The 16,844-nt window shown below is 39.4% G+C and overlaps 1 gene segment (V, D, J or C); it reads left to right on the top strand.

Annotated features, from left to right (window-relative positions):
- The first annotated feature begins 345 nt into the window (after window positions 1–345).
- Window positions 346–15,271, top strand: LOC119842069. The segment is given in 6 exon segments: window positions 346–831; window positions 5,985–6,133; window positions 11,261–11,539; window positions 12,822–12,890; window positions 13,338–13,454; window positions 14,622–15,271. Coding segments are annotated over 4 exon segments (594 nt in total).
- Window positions 15,272–16,844: the final 1,573 nt, after the last annotated feature.

The raw sequence follows: 16,844 nt of genomic DNA, 5'->3' as shown, positions 1-16,844 counted from the left end.
AGTTCTAGTCAGGGATTTTCTGCCCCGAAAAATGAGGTACTCTATTCCCCAAAGAGTTTTCAGTCCAGGAAGACTGAGTAAGAAATCCAGAATTAGAATGCCATTATTTATCATGTCTATTTTGAACTACCTAGAGATTGGTGCCTGATGGTGCTGGACACTGACCATACCCAGTGAGTAACTGAGATCTGGGTCCCATTGTGTTGGTAGCGGCATAGACAGAGAGTAAGAGACAGCCCCTGCCCTGAAGAGTTTACAGTCTACATAGACAAGGCAGGAAAAGGGAGGTGGAATTGGCTACAGCACAAACCAAAGTGGGCAGAGTTTTGGTACACACCTGTTGTTAGGTCTGTTCTTAGTACTTTCCATCAAAGAGCTAAGCAGCATGCAGCCCAGAGTCTCTGAAACTCAGCTCAATCTGGGGTGGAGTTCATTTGTCTTATAAAACAGGGGAATATGCAAATTGCATAGCCACATTTCCTGCTTAGTGCTGGCTAGTCCCCTGACCCTGCAGCTCTTGGAGACACAACCCACAGCCCCTCAGATCCGTGCAGTTACCAGCCAACCCCCTGGGACCTCTCCCCAGAATCAGAAAGATGAAACACTGGCTCAGCATCACATCCATTCTCTTTGCTTTCAAAGGTAATTTAACTGCTAAAGATGTTGGAGGTTCTTTTACATATGAGTCTTACTGTCTGTTTTTTCCATCCAGGAGTCCAGACAGTCCATGAATTTGTGGCATCCGGTGGAGAAATTAAAATGCTTGGGGACTCTCTCCGGATCTCCTGCGAAACCTCTGGATTCACCTTTAGTTACAACAGCATGAACTGGGTCAGATACGCTCCTGGGAAAGGACTGCAGTGGGTTGCCTATATTAGCAAAGCTGGGGATACAGTACATTACTCTGAGTCTGTGAAAGGGCGATTTACCATCTCCAGAGACAATACCAGGAGCCTGTTGTATTTGCATATGACTGAGCTGAGACCTGAGGATGCTGCTGAGTATTACTGCATGTGGGACACAGTGTGCAGAAGGCAGTCAGAGCTCAGACAAGAACCTTCACTTATGGTTGTTGGGGGAGCAGATTTCTGCTGAGGAAGCTGAAGGCCTGAATGCTAGAAAATCCTGATAGAAACAGGTGGAGACAATCACTCTGCGTTAACAATAGTACAGGGTTATCTGTTCCATCCACTTTCTTTCTCTGGAACTGAATTCCAAGAAACTTTTCCTTTTCCCCTGGCATCAGCTTTTTCCTGTCCCTTGAACACGCGAGTTCCCCCCCACCCCTGTCCCACAACTCTCACCAAAGGTGCTTACCTGTGCTTCATGATGGGGCAAAAGGAGATCTTTCAAGGGGATGTCTCCAACATTGCCTGGGGTTAAAGAGAATATACAAGGTTTTATGTTTTTCTTGAACAGGGCACAAGGACTGGATGTTTCTGACATACTGGATGTGCCCATCTATCTATCTGGGCTGTATGCTATGTTGTTGTAGGCTGTTGGTCCCAGGATATTAGAGAGACAAGGTGGATGAGGACACATATTTTATTGGACCAACTTCTGTTGGAAAGTGAGACAAGTTTTTGAGCTACCAGAGCTGAGGAAGAGCTTTGTGTAGCTCAAAAGCTTGTCTCTGTCAACAATAACGGAAATTGGTCCAATAAAAATATCGCCTCCCCAACCTTGTCTGTCTGTCTACCTAGTGGCTATTATAATATAAATAATAAATACTAGTCCTTGTGCTTTGGGCTGTTAATAAAAACTATACAGGAGTAGACTGCAACACCCTTAATCAGGCTAAATAGTTCCAGTGAAGGAAGGTGGCTATTTTGGGGATAAAGTACTACCACATGTAGAAGGATCACAGTGTGACCCAGAGTAATGGACAGACCTTGTCCCAAGCAGCTTACATCTTGAACAGACAAAGAAAAGAAAAGAAAAGAAAAGAAAAGAAAAGAAAAGAAAAGAAAAGGGGAGTGGGACCAGGCTAGGACAGAAGACAAAGTAGTCAGCCCATGGGAACCTAAGCCCACCTGTGGTTAACTCCATGAATATTATTTTTTCCCCTCAGTCAAGCAACACCAAACTGTGGTATATAAAATGCTGGTTCTCCTGGGCTGGAGTTCATCTGACTTTTATAAAATGGAACCTGTGCAAAATACATAACTGAACTTCCTGTTTAAAGCCAGCGATTCCCCTGACACTGCAGCTCTTGGGGAGAAAATCTACACAATCTGCATCCCCCTGTGTCCATGCAATTAACAGCAAATTCCCCTGAAAACTCTCCTCAGAATCAGAGCTATGCTATTATGGCTCCGTATCGCATCCTTTCTATTGGTTCTCACAGGTGATTTAATTTCTACGGGCATGGGAGATGCCCAAGTATTACTAGAGAAGTCTTAATGTCACTTTTTTCTACCCAGGGAGTCAGTCAAAATTAGAATTTGTGGCATCTGGTGGAGACATTAAAATGCTCGGGGACTATCTCCGGATCTCCTGCAAAACTTCTGGATTTAGTTTTAGTGATTATGGGATGACCTGGCACAGAAACATGCCTAGAAAGGGCCTGGAGTGGGTATCAACCATTAGCCATTGGGCCAGAGATACAAAAAATTACGCTGCTTCAGTGAGAGGTCGATTCACCATCTGCAGGGACAATCCCAGTAACCTGCTGTATTTGCACATGACTAACCTTAGACCTGAAGATGCTGATGAGTATTACTACATGTTGGACACAAAGTGCGCCAGGCAGTCTGAGCTCCGACAAGAATGAGTTTTACTGCAGAAGATTTCTGCTATGGAAGCTGAAGACCTGAACAGTAGAAAATCCCAAAGGAAACCAGCTCAGACAATCCTCTCAGCTTTAACAATAGTAACAGGTTACCTGTTTCCATCCACTTTCTTCCCTGACCCTGGATCTTGGAATTCCTTCCCCTAGTACCAGCTTTCCCCTTGTGGCAATCTTCATTGCCCCGCTCCATCCACTCTAAGTCTCCAAGGGACAACAGAAACCAAGGCCTCTCACCACCTGGCCTTGTAGGGACTCCTACCAAAGGAACTTAATTGTGCTTCAAAATGGGGGCAAATAGGAGGTCTTGGAAGATGCATGGGGATGTGTCTATATGTGAGAGGGGACAGAAAGAACATGCAATGTATTAGTGAGTTTCTTAAACAAGAGGGCAAGGACTGGTGGGCTTTGCCATATTAGATGTGACCTAATCACAGGCCTCTATCTACTTAGTTATCTAATATAAACAATACAGAGTTGTGCTTGTGCTTTGTTCAGTTAAAACAAACAAACTCCCCAGAGGGCCAGCATTCAATAGCCTTACCTGGGTGAATTGTTCCACTGAAGGCAAAGTGGTGGCTTCTGGAATAAGAAACAACTTAGTGTAAGGATACCACAATGTGACCCATAGCAACAGACAACCCTGAAGAGCTTGGCTTTTAAATGGGAAAACCAAAGAAATAGACAAAGGGAAAGGGAGCAAGATACAAAATAAAGCAGGGGTTCTCAACCTTGGACCGCAGCTTGTTCAGGGTAAGCCCCTGGCGGGCCACGAGATGCTTTGTTTACCTGAGCATCCGCATGTTCGGCCACTCCCAGGTCCTAGTGGCCACGGTGTACTTGCATATGACTGCCCTTAGACGTAAAGACCCTGCTGAGTGTTACTGCATGTGGGACAAAGAATGCAGAAGGCAGCTCAGACAAGAACCTGGACTTGTGGTTCTTAGGGGAGCAGATTTCTGCTGGAGAAGCCAGGAAATCATGGTAGAAAAAAGCAGAGAAATTCCAATTTTCTTGAAGGAAAAGAAAGAAAAAAATTGAAGAAACGCTGGGTCCATCTGTGTAAGAGAAATTTCATTTGCATGCACATCTATTCAGGGTTTGGTGTGCAATGAATAGGCACATGCAAATGTGAATGCCTAATACACTGCATTTTACTGAAGAATCCAGGTTAAGAACTAGAAAAATGGGGCTTTTTAGACTCTAAAATGATGACTCTCATTATATCTTGCTTTATACATTGAGATGCAAATTGGGGCTGATAATTTAGGGCTCATTTTAGCCACTATACCATATTCATTATGGGCCAGATTTCCCAATGTACTTAGATCCCTACAGATGCAGATGGTAGTCAGGTGATAAATATCTTTGAGGATCCAGGTCCTAGTGAGATTTTTAAAGAGTCTAAGTAGGTTAGGCAGTTAACTGCTATTTAAATCAAAACTATTTAGCATCTAGCTTATTTAGACACCTTTGAAAATCCCATTAGATGTCTATCTGCATCTTTAGGCATCTAAGTACATTGGGAAATCTGGCCACATGGTTAGGATTTTCAAAGGAGCCTAATGAGTTTGGTGCCCAGCTTGCACCTTTGATAATGCCATCCAAAATAAGATTAGTTGAGAAGTACAGCACAATATGAGCAAAGAGCTGGGGAGGGGGAGGAAGAACAGAACTGGAAGCTTAAACATTTCAGATTGTGAAGACAGGAGACATCTATGGATTCTTTTATCGCTACAGACCTCCATTGTGAAGTTCATAAATATTTAACCACAAACATCACGATGAGTATTTTTAAAGTAATTTAGTCACCATAATCCCATTGAAATCCAATAGGAGTTGGGTGCTGAACTCATTTATGCTCTAGAAAATTTATCTAAGGTATTTATATGGGTCACATTAGCATAGTATCTGTTTTAACATATTTATACTCACAGTGCTCCTGTCAGTAACCCCATGAAGCTCTAAAGCTTGTACTTCTCACCAGAGAAAAGAGTGTCTGGGTGGATTAGTGTGAAAACGTTTTAGAAAAGCCTTTGAATTTACTGTTTGTTTAATCTGGTTCCAGAATACTTGTATCCAGAGAATCAGCACAGCATGGGAACATTGCTTTCAGCACTTTACTCATCAGATCATAGAATTGGTCTAGAGAACGTTACACCGACCACAGACTATCAGGCTTCTCTGCCCATGAGCAGCCGATACGATTTCCTCTTTCTCACACTGGGACCTAACAGGACAGATTTCTTATCTGGTGTAACCTGTGCTATGGCAGTGTACAGCAGAGGAGGGACTAGACCCAATCTTAAAATCCTCTGGAAAAGGATACGAGAGTCTCAAAGCCATTTTCTTTTTAAAAAATCTCAGTATTAAAAGTGGTTGGGAAGACTGTCCCAAGTAAGAAAAAAATGCTCAGCTGTAATTCTATCTGATATTTTAAACTAAATAATTTGGAATTGATGGGCCAGCTTCTCAAGAGGTATAAATCATCAGAGCTCCATTGACTTCACCATAGCTGTGCTGATTTAGAGCAACCAAAGTTCTCGGGTAAAATTTTCAAAAGATACCTAATGACCTAGAAGTCTAAGTCCCATTTTCAAAAAGGTATTTAGGCACTTTAAAATTCAGATAGGTGCCTAGTAGGATTTTCCAAGCATTTAAGCAATTTAGGCAGCTAACTGCCATTGAAATGAATGAGAGTTAACTGCCTAACTCACGTAGGTACTTTTGAAAATGCGACCCTGTAAGTGCTAAGTCATTCTTGAAAATGATACTTAGGCTTAGATAGTTTTGACTTTTTTACCCTTGGTCTGATATCTTCTAAATGAATATACTGTGGTCTTGGTAAGAGGCAGAAAGCATAGCTTTTTATTGTTAATTTGAAAAATTCAAATGGAAGGAATGACTCAACTAACTTTTTAAGAAAATCTCCCCTCAGATATTTTGTTTTGGAATAGGTAAAGGCATTAATACAAGACATGGAAGGGAAGAATATGCTCCCTAGGAGAGTGGTGAATGTGTATGTGAAAGGACTAGACTAGTTAATTAACAAGATTAATGTTTATCTTGTGCTCTCCTTTGCTTGGTCTTACAATTCAATGGCTTACTACACTCAATAAGGAGATGTAAAGATATTTGCACAGATTTTTAGGAGCATACTTTATTTTGCTCAAAAAATTGATCCTTCCTGCTGCAGCAAACAGAATTAAATTGGAATGAATGGAGTTTTGAGAAATCACCTTCCTTCATACCCTACCACAGCCATAGAGAGAGACGAGAACTTTGTAAAGAAGTGTATCACTGTGGACTTTGACTCTCCTGGGACACAAGTTACAGTAGATCCAAGTAAGTTCTTGAAATAAACTATTTAAACATTATCGAAAGAGAATTCTTATACTCTATATGTTATTAGAATCTGAAAAATCACAATGTTGTATTGTGTACACAAAAATGTATTAATTTTTAAAATCTAAATATTATACATTCCTGTTTTATGAAGCCATCTTTACATGATTACAAATAACTATGTGTCTGGGGAACTATGTTTTAGTAAAATGGATCCAAATCCTCAGCAGGTTTGAACCAGCATTCTTTCACTAAGTCACTGCAGCCAGACACCTCACTGGTGTAAATTGGCTGTAGATCCATTGGAGTCAGTGGGCCAGATCCCCAGAGGGCATGAATTGTCTGTAGCACCATTTGCATTGGTGGGCCAGGTCCACAGCTAATGTAAACTGGCATAGCTCCACAGAGGTCAATGGAACACTGTAGCTTTATAGTACCTGAGGATTTGGTCCATTATGATTAGAACTTGAAGATATGATTGAAGTTAGGATGAGAAGTTTAGTTTTGTGTCAGTTCATTCTTTGCTGGGCTCATTCTTTGCCTGCACATTATCTGGAATTATTGCTGTCATGGTGTTGTCTCATATTTATATCCCGTGACAAAATGCAAAACTCTCTTCCAGTATGGGTGATGGTTTGACGTCTCTAATCTGTAGCACAGAAAAATCTTATAGCAGGTACTTTTGATTTCTAATATAAATTGATATAATTACCACTCTCCTAGGGAGCATATTCTATAGTCTCTTTGTTCTCCGTGTGAGCATTATAGTTTATTACCCAGACAAAAAACATTTTCTTAATTTATCCAAGTTTCCTTTCACTAGATTCCTAGAAAAATCCTGAACATTTTTCTTACTCCCACCCATGTTGGGAAGTCCCTTTGTCTGTTTTCAAAGAGTTATCACTTCCTCCCTTAGTTTTTGCTTAGCCATGCAATACGCACATCTACTTCTTCTTCTTCTTCTTCCATCCAGTGTCAACAATCAAGATCCCAGCCCAGCCAATGGGACTTGTGCTCCTAAATCACTTAGAAGCTTTTTGAATATCTCAACATAAATAGACTAGACAAAGTTGTAGGAAAAAGGAATGGCCATTACCCCCATTTTACAGATGGGAAAAGAAAGCACAAGAGAGGTTGGCCTGGGACTAAGGCAATCTTGGTCCTAAAACTTCCTCTGACATTGACTTGCTGTGTGGTTTGGTGAAGTGACATCATCCCTCTGTGCCTCAGTTTCCAATCTGTAAAATGATGCTAAAAGTTCATTAATTCACAGGACTATTTTCACAAAATGGGATTCTTTGACTTTAACTTGAGTTAGGTCAGAGACTAATTTATGAATATATCTAAAGTGCTTAGATACTACTTCCATATAAGAAGATACATCATCTGAGCTCTGTAATAAAAATGGATGCCTAGCAACTTCAGTTTTGGGTGTTGTGCTATCAAAGGGTCAAATTCCACCCACAATTACATGTACATTACTATGTTAAATTCAATAGATGTGCACCTGCATAAATAAAGGCAGAACTTGGACCCGTTCATGCCTCAGCGATCTGCAGCACAGAAAAGATATCTGTTATACAGATGTTCATAGAACAAAGATTTTTGTTCAAAAGAGGTTTCCTGCCAAATTGATATACCCCCCCAACAGCTCAAGCTGTTTTATGCTCTGCTGCAACATAAAGCCATCTTAAATTAATTAAGTTGGGCTAGTGGCTGCTTTGGGTTGCTGGAGTGATGCAAAGAAGGTAGAATTTTAAATAGAAAGAAACACATTTTCTTTCTTCACCTTTGCTTGGGGTGTGTTATAGACCGCCGGGATCTAATTTGGATATGGATAGAGCCCTTTTTAATGTTTTTAATAAAGTAAATACTAATGGAAACTGTGTGATCATGGGAGACTTTAACTTCCCAGATATAGACTGGAGGACCAGTATTAGTAATAATAATAGGGCTCAGGTTTTCCTAGATGCGATAGCTGATGGATTCCTTCATCAAGTAGTTGCTGAACCGACTAGGGGGGATGCCATTTTAGATTTGGTTTTGAGGAGTAGTGAGGACCTCATAGAAGAAATTGTTGTAGAGGATAATCTCGGTTCAAGTGATCATGAGCTAATTCAGTTCAAACTGAATGGAAGGATAAATAAAAATAAATCTGCAACTAGGGTTTTTGATTTCAAAAGGGCTGACTTTCAAAAATTAAGGAAATTAGTTAGGGAAGTGGATTGGACTGAAGAACTTATGGATCTAGAGGTAGAGGAGGCCTGGGATTACTTTAAATCAAAGCTGCAGAAGCTATCGGAAGCCTGCATCACAAGAAAGGGGAAAAAATTCATAGGCAGGAGTTGTAGACCAAGCTGGATGAGCAAGCATTTTAGAGAGGTGATTAAGAAAAAGCAGAAAGCATACAGGGAGTGGAAGATGGGAGGGATCAGCAAGGAAAGCTACCTTATTGAGGTCAGAACATGCATGGATAAAGTGAGAAAGGCTAAAAGTCAAGTAGAGTTGGAGCTTGCAAAGGGAATTAAAACCAATAGTAAAAGGTTCTATAGCCATATAAATAAGAAGAAAAGAAAGAAAGAAGAAGTGGGACCGCTAAACACTGAGGATGAAGTGGAGGTTAAGGATAATCTAGGCATGGCCCAATATCTAAACAAATACTTTGCCTCAGTCTTTAATAAGGCTAAAGAGGATCTTAGGGATAATGGTAGCATGAGAAATGGGAATGAGGATATGGAGGTAGATGTTACCATATCTGAGGTAGAAGTGAAACTCAAACAGCTTAATGGGACTACATCGGGGGGGGGGGGCGCAGATAATCTTCATCCAAGAATATTAAAGGAATTGGCACATGAAATTGCAAGCCCATTAGCAAGAATTTTTAATGAATCTGTAAACTCAGGAGTTGTACCGTATGATTGGAGAATTGCTAATATAGTTCCTATTATTAAGAAAGGGAAAAAAAGTATCTGGGTAACTACAGGCCTGTTAGTTTGACGCCTGTAGTATGCAAGGTCTTGGAAAAAAATTTTGAAGGAGAAAGTAGTTAAGGACGTTGAAGTCAACGGTAAATGGGACAAAATACAACATGGTTTTACAAAAGGTAGATCGTGCCAAACCAACCTGATCTCCTTCTTTGAGAAAGTAACAGATTTTTTAGACAAAGGAAAAGCAGTGGATCTAATTTACCTAGATTTCAGTAAGGCGTTTGATACCATGCCACATGAGGAATTATTAGTTAAATTGGAAAAGATGGGAATTAATATGAACATCAAAAGGTGGATAAGGAATTGGTTAAAGGGGAGACTGCAACGGGTCCTACTGAAAGGCGAACTGTCAGGCTGGAGGGAGGTTACCAGTGGAGTTCCTCAGGGATCAGTTTTGGGACCAATCTTATTTCATCTTTTTATTACTGACCTCGGCACAAAAAGTGGCAGTGTGCTAATAAAATTTGCAAATGGTACAAAGCTGGGAGGTATTGCCAATTTAGAGAAGGACTGGGATATCATACAGGAAGATCTGAATGACCTTGTAAACTGGGGTAATAGTAATAGGATGAAATTTAATAGTGAGAAGTGTAAGGTTATGCATTTAGGGATTAATAATAAGAATTTTAGTTACAAGCGGGGGATGCATCAATTAAAAGTAACGGAGGAGGAGAAGGACCTTGGAGATTGGTTGATCATAGGATGACTATGAGCTGCCAATGTGATATGGCTGTGAAAAAAAGCTAATGCGGTCTTAGGATGCATCAGGAGAGGTATTTCCAGTAGGGATAAGGAGATTTTAGTACCATTATACAAGGCACTGGTGAGACCTTACCTAATACTGTGTGCAGTTCTGGTCTCCCATGTTTAAAAATGATGAATTCAAACTGGAACAGGTACAGAGAAGGGCTACTAGGATGATCCGAAGAATGGAAAACTTGTCTTATGAAAGAAGACTCAAGGAGCTTGGCTTGTTTAGCCTAACTAAAAGAAGGTTGAGGGGAGATATGATTGCTCTCTATAAATATATCAGAGGGATAAATACTGGAGAGAGAGAGGAATTATTTAAGCTCAGTACCAATGTGGACAGTAGAACAAATGGATATAAACTGGCCACCAGGAAGTTTAGACTTGCAATTAGATGAAGGTTTCTAACCATCAGAGGAGTGAAGTTTTGGAATAGCCTTCCAAGGGAAGCAGTGGGGGCAAAAGATCTATCTGGCTTTAAGATTAAACTTGATAAGTTTATGGAGGAGATGGTATGATGGGATAATGTGATTTTGCTAATTAATTGATCTTTAAATATTCAGGATAAATAGGCCTAATGGCCTCTAATGGGATATTAGATGGGTGGGATCTGAGTTACCCAGGAAAGAACTTTCTGTAGTACCTGGCTGGTGAATCTTGCCCATATGCTCAGGGTTTAGCTGATCGCCATATGTGGGGTCGGGAAGGAATTTTCCTCCAGGGCAGATTGGAAGAGGCCCTGGAGGTTTTTCATCTTCCTCTGTAGCATGGGGCACGGGTCACTTGAGGAAGGATTCTCTGCTCCTTGATGTCTTTAAACCATGATTTGAGGACTTCAATAGCTCAGACATAGGTGAGGTTTTTTGTAGGAGTGGGTGGGTGAGATTCTGTAGCCTGCGCTGTGCAAGAGGTCGGACTAGATGATCAGAATGGTCCCTTCTGACCTTAGTATCTATGAATCTATGAATCTATGAATTTGTTCATGAAATCAGAGAACTGAACTTGAAAACGCTGAAGTAGAAATTCAGTCACCAACTCTGCATGTATATATGAAGATGCTGCAGACATTAAATTTGGAGTTTTAGGCCTTCATTCTTGAAAGTGATTAGTAATTTTGGGCGTCCAACTTGGGACCCCATAAATGGGACTGATTTTCAGAGGGTGGATGGTGTATATATTTTGAATGAGGCCTCCTTAAGGTGTCCTAAATTGGGGAGCCAAAAACTGAAGCCCACCAAATTACAAATCAATTTAAAAGATCTTGGTCGTAACCTTAACCTCAGCACCTAACTGTAAAATGTTCTGTGTGATTTCTTTTCATGAGAACAGTGACACTTCAGAGTTGACCTTTTGCACTGGCACACATAACAACATGATCAATTTCTTCTTTCAGATAACCAAACACCTTCTCAGCCTTCTCTCGTGATTTTGAAATATGAAGACTCCAGTGGTCCAACTGCTTGTTTAGCAAGGGATTTCTACCCACCCGAACTGAAGATGTCCATGAATGCTGACAGCCCAGTTCTATATGAAACCATTGAGCCTGTCCTCTCATCCAGAAAATACCTTGCCGTAAAGGTTGTTAACATTACATCGAACCAAGATGTGCATTGCTCAGTACAACACCACAACAAAAAGTTTAATAAAATTCTTGCCTCAGAGAGATCACCAGGTATGGTGTTATGGATCAGAGAAGAATGACCCCTAGTAAATTCTTTAACATTGGCTGAGATCCTCAGCTTGCATAAACCACTGTTGTTTCATTGAAGTGACACTGATTTTCAACAGCTAAGGATAAGCTTTTAAGACCAGAAGGGAGCATTATGATCATCTTATTTGAGTTTCTGAATAACTCAGGCCAGAGAAGTCTGTGCACCAGTTCTTGCACTGGAGGGAATGAGTCTTCCCTACTCTGTTGGTTAGCACTTATGGGCAGACATCCATTCTCAATTTTCTGTGTCCATTTTATATTTTTTTATCTGCATAAGGGATTTGCAAATTAGCTACTCTCATCCCCTAATCATCTTTGAAAATCTGAGACTCCATGTGATGATGAGTTTATCACCTTCCTTGGTAATACCCACAGTTTAATTACCCACACTGTAGAGAAGTTGTGTAATATTTCCAGTTTGATATTATTGACTTGGAGAAAGCTTTTCAAAAGTACCTAAGGGCCCGATTTGCAAAGATATTACTGTGTCTAAAGATAAAGATTGGCCTCTAGTGGGATTTTGCAACAGCACCTAATAGGTTAGATGCCTGAATCCCATTGAAAGCCAATGGGACTTAGGCTCTTAACCTGTTTATGACCTTTTAAAAATATCACTCTATGTCTACCTCCATCTTTAGTTGCTTACCTTTCAAATCTGGCCTTTTTAAGCCTAAACTCCATTGAAGTTCAATGAAACTTTGGCTTCCAAAAGTCTATATCTCTTTTGAAAATGGGACTTAAGCACCTAAGTGAAGTAGAGGCAGTTTTAAAAAGGTATTTAGCCATTTACAGATGCACCTAGCAGAATTTTCAAATGCACCCAGATTCTTAATTTCTATTGATAGCCACTTTCAAAAATCCCTCTAGGTGCTTAGTTGCAAGGTAGCTAAGTACCCTTAAAGACCTGTGAAAAATTTACCCTATATTTTCTTCTGTTTTTGTATCCTATGCCAGAAATCTTCTCCCTGTGTATGTACTTTTAGAGTGCGAGCTCATCACCTCTTAATATTCTTTTAAATAAGTGAAATAGATACAAATTGGGAGATAATCTTTCAAGGCCTCAGCCCCAGCTGATGTAAGCTGGAGTGGTTCCACTAAGTCAAAAATGCTGCACCTATTTACATGGACTAAGAAACTGGATCTCGGTCCAGAAACTTAACTGAATCAAAAATCTCAGACATTTAATTTGTTCATCATGGAAGCTGTGTGTTCATCACTTGTGTTTAATTTTCTTTTTCTTCAGCTTTAACAACTCCTGGACCTACCACCAGCTCAACTGAGATCTGCAGAACATCAACTCCTAGCCCCCAAGGTTAGTTTGAAAATAAGTGGAATTTTAGGGCTTGATTCACTATTGAGTTATTCCAGTTTTATATCATTGTAACCCCTATTGATTTCAATGGAGTTATACCAGTGTCAACTTATTTTTCAGTGCTGAATCAAGCCAACAGACCAGATCTTCAAATTATATAAATCTGTGTAGCTTCCATTGGCTTCTATTCCAGTTGAGAATCTGGCCCGAAATATGGCTTGACTCACTGAAAACTATTAGTGAACTGAACCGTGTAAAATCATCACATTTAGGGCAAAATTGTCCTTTGCCATCTGCCCAACATCTGTTATCCTAGAGTCTGATTTCCAGTGCACATTCTGCACTGTTTCTACACCTGCAAAACTGTATCGGTTTGTTTACCACATTGTTTTTGTGCTGATATCAAATTGCTACTTCAAAGCCACAATCTCTCTTGCACTTTTGCAGATGAAGATATGGAGAAAATGAATGCGCTGTCTATCACTGTGCTGGGCTTGAGGGTGTTGCTAATGAAAAGCATTGCCTTGAATATGCTCCTGGTCACTAAATACCTTTATTTCTGAGGTAAGAACTGAGGGTCAGTGGGGTTTAGGGCAGTGCATAGACCCTTTTTATGACCTCCAAAGAGGAGTACATTACACACAGGGAGAAAAGGTTGTTCAGTCTCCATTGTCCATCCACCCATCCTCTTTTTTACAAATGAAAAAACAAGGCCTTGAGGTTCAATCACTGATTTTAGATTTTAGAGAGCTGGGTTCAAGTCCAGGTATTCCCTACATTAATTTAGGCAAGATACAAAAAGCCATATTTTAGAGGCTTTTAAACACATATGCACCTAACAGGTTTTTCAAAAGGAGTAGGTGCCTAACATGCAGCGTGCTTGTCCCAAAAAAGCACTTATTTTCATCCTCATGTGGCAAAATACTTTTAAAAATCTGGCCCTTAGGATGGAAATTTGAAAGGGGTTTTAGGTTCCCTGGACAGCCTCAGAATTAATCTCTCTGCATTCAGACTGCAATAAGTTGTGGAGAAACTCTTGGACTGATCAGGGGAATGGAGGGCCTATCCTATGAGAGGAGAGGAGATTGAAAGATCTTGTCTTGTTTAGCCTAGCAGAATGAAGGCTGACAGGGGATCGGATTGCTCAGGAAGGTAAACACCATCCAGGGAGAAGGGCTATTGAAGCTAAGAGACAGGGCAGGCACAAGAACATATGACCTTGAATATATTTAGACTGGAAAGTAGAAGAAGGTTTCTAACCATCAGAGGAGGGAAGTTGTGGAACAGCCTCCCAAAAGGAGCAGTTCGGGTAAACAACTAGTTTAAAGATGGAGTTTGGTATGTTTATGAATGGGATTATATGATGGCATTGCCTGGGATAGCAGGAGGTTGGATCTGATGATCCAGGAAGGCCCTTCCTGTCTTACGTTCCTTTGGGCCTAGGTCCCTCACCAGTAAAATGAGGAGAATGATCTTCTTTGTCTCGTCTATTTTGGATGCTTAAGGATTTAGATGCCCAGCTCCCATTGGAAGTCAACAAAACTTGGACACCTAATTCCCCCATGTCCTTTGAAAATTTTACCTGAAGGAGCTGATGCAAAACCCATTGACTTCAATGGGAGACTTTCCACTAACTTGAGTGGGTTCTGGTCCAGGACTGATGTGAATATGCTTGGAAGAATCTGACCCATAAGACATAACATCAATCATGAACTGCTCTTTTTCTTACAGGTTGGATGAAGGAAGACAGCAATGGCTTGAAGAAGATACAAATAATTCATTGGCTTTTATTCTTTATTAGAGCTGGTCAAAAAATGAAAATAAAATCAAAATATCAAAGTTGAAATTTTTGAAGCGTTCAAAATGAAGCCAATTTTTGTGTTTTCCAAAAATCTTCACTGAATTTTTATATAACAAAACATTGAATTTTTTATTGAAATCATTATCAAACTTTTCAGTCTACCAAAAACCTGCTTTTTAGCAAATGAACAAATAAGTATTCTGATATTTTCAATAAATTTTGTGAAAATTTTCACAAAAATTAAAAATATTTAAATAATGCCTTTTTTGAGAAAAAATAATTTTTGAATAAAAGCTCTTTTTGATTAAAACAATTATCTCCAAAATTTTAGCTAGCTCTTCACTTTATTTTACTTTCCCCTAGCACTTTTAGTTTTTCTTTTATTTTTCCCAGTATATCTTAATTTTGAATTAACTCAGCTCTTTCTATATATGTGAAATTCTAGGTTCAACATATGCAGTTAAATGTCATATTTTTTTAATTGTATTAAATGGCAACATTTACAGTTTATTTGTGCTAGCTGTATTACATTGATTTTTTTATTCAAATCTATCTTAAGAATTAATAAAGTCAAACCCAATTAAAGAGATTCATTTTATTTTACGTACATATGACAGACATATGGAAAAGCCAATTGTATTCTTATTCAGAATTATATTAAGTGAAGAGTGCCTCTTAGGACCTAGATTTATCGATGTTTTTGTTTTCTTCATGAATAGTTTTAACAAAAATGAGACATTTTCATTAAAATTTTCGGTGGCAAAATTCAACTGAATTGAAACACTGAAATATTTTTTGGCCAAAAACTGCTGAAACCAAAAATGTTTTTGTTTTTCAGATGAAAATGTTCAGTTTTTGGGTTTCCAACAAAAAAACAAAAATTTTCAAGGAATGCAGACACTTCCCATGTAAATTTTTGTTGAATTAAATACCCAGTTTTCCATAAAAATGTTTTAATGGAATTTTTAAATCAGATATTACATAAATATTCTATTGCAATCTATTTTATGGCTTAATAAATTCAAACCCAGTTAAAATGACCGATCTATTTAAATTTTACTTGTATTCTTATTTTGATTACATATGACAAATGTATGTAGTAACCCTAACCCTAAACCTCGCTTGTTAAAATTTAGCTCACATCCTGAACTATGAGGATTTACCTTTCTTCCAATACTGTTGTTTATCAAATTTTTACTCTTATAAAGGCACATTCTAATTTCTATGTAGATGACCAGTCCTCTTCCGAATGCTGCCTGGCTTTTGTCCTCAGTGACTTCTTGTGGCAATGAATTCCACAAGCTAATTTCTCATTGTATGTAAAAGTATTTCCTTTTCTCAGTTTAAAAATTGTTGCTTACAGTCTTTTCTCTGTGTCTACAAATTATGCTTTGCTGTGAATGTTCAGAGGTCCAAAGTTTGCAAAGTATATAAAATCTAAAGCAAAGATGGCAATTATGAATTTATTCACCTCCAAACTAGCAGCAATATTTAAAAAAAATTCTAAAAATTTAAACAAGCTTTGTTTTTCTTTCCCCCTATATTCATAAGAGTCACAGAGAAACAAGTGACATTCAAAGTTCACACACACAAAAAATGTTGTCTTTGCTGCCGTCTGATAACAGGTAGGTGCTGCAGGGAGGCAAGGGTTTTTGGCAGTCTGAAAAGAAGAAGGTTTCTATGGTAACCTGGATCTTAGAGACACATCTGTCCACATGCTCCGCCTCATACCAACTTCTCACCCGAAGCCCTGCCAGCTTCTAGTGAGTAGCAGAATGAAGCTGGAGGGCTGTGGTTTCACACTGCAAACAAGTTATGTGCTACAAACCACCGAACACACACACACACACACACACACATTTTTTTAAAAAGCATGTAGACAACTTGGAACAGATCCCCACCTGATGGAAATGGCCATAGCACATCTGAAGTCAGGGTGCCAGACCCTCAGTTGGTGTGAATCAGTATAGTTCTACCAGAGTCAATGGACCAGGCCCCCATCCGGTGTAAATCTGAGTCGCCCCACTGAAGTCAAAAGATCCCCAGCTGGTATAAACTGGCCATAGTTCCACTAGAATGAATAGAAACAATGAGGAGTCTGGTGGCACCTTAAAGACTAACAGATTTATTTGGGCATAAGCTTTTGTTGGCAA

The sequence above is a fragment of the Dermochelys coriacea genome, chromosome 13, assembly GCF_009764565.3.
Source record: "Dermochelys coriacea isolate rDerCor1 chromosome 13, rDerCor1.pri.v4, whole genome shotgun sequence".
Classification (NCBI taxonomy): Eukaryota; Metazoa; Chordata; order Testudines; family Dermochelyidae; genus Dermochelys; species Dermochelys coriacea.
Note: the sequence above shows the minus strand (reverse complement) of the source record. Positions and strands in the feature narration are given on the sequence as shown.